Source organism: Colobus angolensis, unplaced genomic scaffold (assembly GCF_000951035.1).
Source record: "Colobus angolensis palliatus isolate OR3802 unplaced genomic scaffold, Cang.pa_1.0 Scaffold64, whole genome shotgun sequence".
Lineage (NCBI taxonomy): Eukaryota > Metazoa > Chordata > Mammalia > Primates > Cercopithecidae > Colobus > Colobus angolensis.
In genome coordinates, this window is record NW_012120043.1 from 3,535,426 (window position 1) to 3,536,848 (window position 1,423).

At 62.1% G+C, this 1,423-nt stretch overlaps 1 protein-coding gene across 1 annotated transcript in view; it reads left to right on the top strand.

Moving 5' to 3' along the window:
- NCLN (nicalin) overlaps positions 1–1,423 on the top strand; it is a 22,372-nt gene that overhangs the window by 3,651 nt on the left and 17,298 nt on the right. The window contains exon 3 of the mRNA XM_011964126.1: positions 552–646. Within this exon, the coding sequence (XP_011819516.1) occupies positions 552–646 (95 nt within the window). The remainder of the gene's footprint in view (positions 1–551; positions 647–1,423) is intronic.

The window sequence follows — 1,423 nt, forward strand, 5'->3', positions numbered from 1 at the left end:
AAAAACTAGCCGGGCGAGGTGGCGGGTGCCTGTAGTCCCAGCTACTCGGGAGGCTGAGGCAGGAGAATGGCGTGAACCTGGGAGGTGGAGCTTGTAGTGAGCCGAGATTGCGCCACTACACTCCAGCCTGGGCGACAGAGCGAGACTCTGTCTCCAAAAAAAAAAAAGAAAAAGTTGTGTTTTTAAAATGCTTTAAAGCACAGAAGTGCAGACTCAAAGTTGTGTGAACTCACAGGCATTATCGGGCAGGCCCTGACCCTAAGTCCCTAAGTGAACAGCTGTTGTTGAGGGCCCGGGAGGAAACGATCAGACTGGCATGGAGGAGAAATTCCCCAGCAGAACGTTCCAGAAAGGAGACGTGAATCATTTTGAGAGAAGGTTGTGCTAGGGGGAGCATGGGTATCACGTGGTATCGAAATCTGCTGGTCACGTCCCCACACCCGACTGGTTGGCTCCACCCGAGCCCCCGACCTGCGGTGTCGGTGCTGGGGACGTCCCCTGGCTGGGACCCTGGCTGGGCCGAGGCTGATGCGCCCTCTCCCTCTCCCCAGTACTGCTGCGTACGGCCACTGCCAACGGCTTCCAGATGGTCACCAGCGGGGTACAGAGCAAGGCCGTGAGTGACTGGCTCATCGCCAGCGTGGAGGTGAGTGCCACCCTCCCCGGAGTTGGCCCCGCGTCCCCAGGGGTCCCTGCCATCCGCCTGGCTCCCCGGCTCAGCCATACTAGAGGGGAGCCTCTGATGAGAAACTGGGGTCAGATCTCTCCCCCGCCTGGCTGAAAACCTCCTGTGGCTCCGCTGGCAGCTGAAGGAACCCAAACTTCGCACATGGCTGGGGAGTCACTGTGGAGTGCCCAGGCCCCTGCCAGCCCCCGTCCATCTCCTTCCTTCCACCGTGGGCCCCCACACACCAAGCCGCCTCCTCCCACCCCAGGGCCTTTGCACCAGCTGCCCCTCCCAGGAAGCCCCCCTCCAGGCTGCAGCGCCGCCAGCCTCCCCTCGGCACAGAACTCACCCGTCAGCCCAGACACTGCGTCCTCACAGACCCTTCCGAGCCAGCCTCCCCTCGTCACAGAACTCACCCGTCAGCCCAGACACTGCGTCCCCACAGACCCTTCCGAGCCAGCCTCCCCTCGGCACAGAACCTCACCCGTCAGCCCAGACACTGTGTCCCCACAGACCCTTCCGAGCACCCCCTGGTGTCAGCAGAGCGAGAGAGGGTGGGGAGCTGCCGGTATGGAAGCAGCTGCTCAGATCATCGAGGCAGATCCAGAGGGTGAAGCCTACGTCGCTGCTGCTGCAGCACCAGCAGGGGCCTTAAAACCCGAGAAAGGCCGGGCGCGGTGGCTCAAGCCTGTAATCCCAGCACTTTGGGAGGCTGAGACGGGCGGATCACGAGGTGAGGAGATCGAGACCATCCTG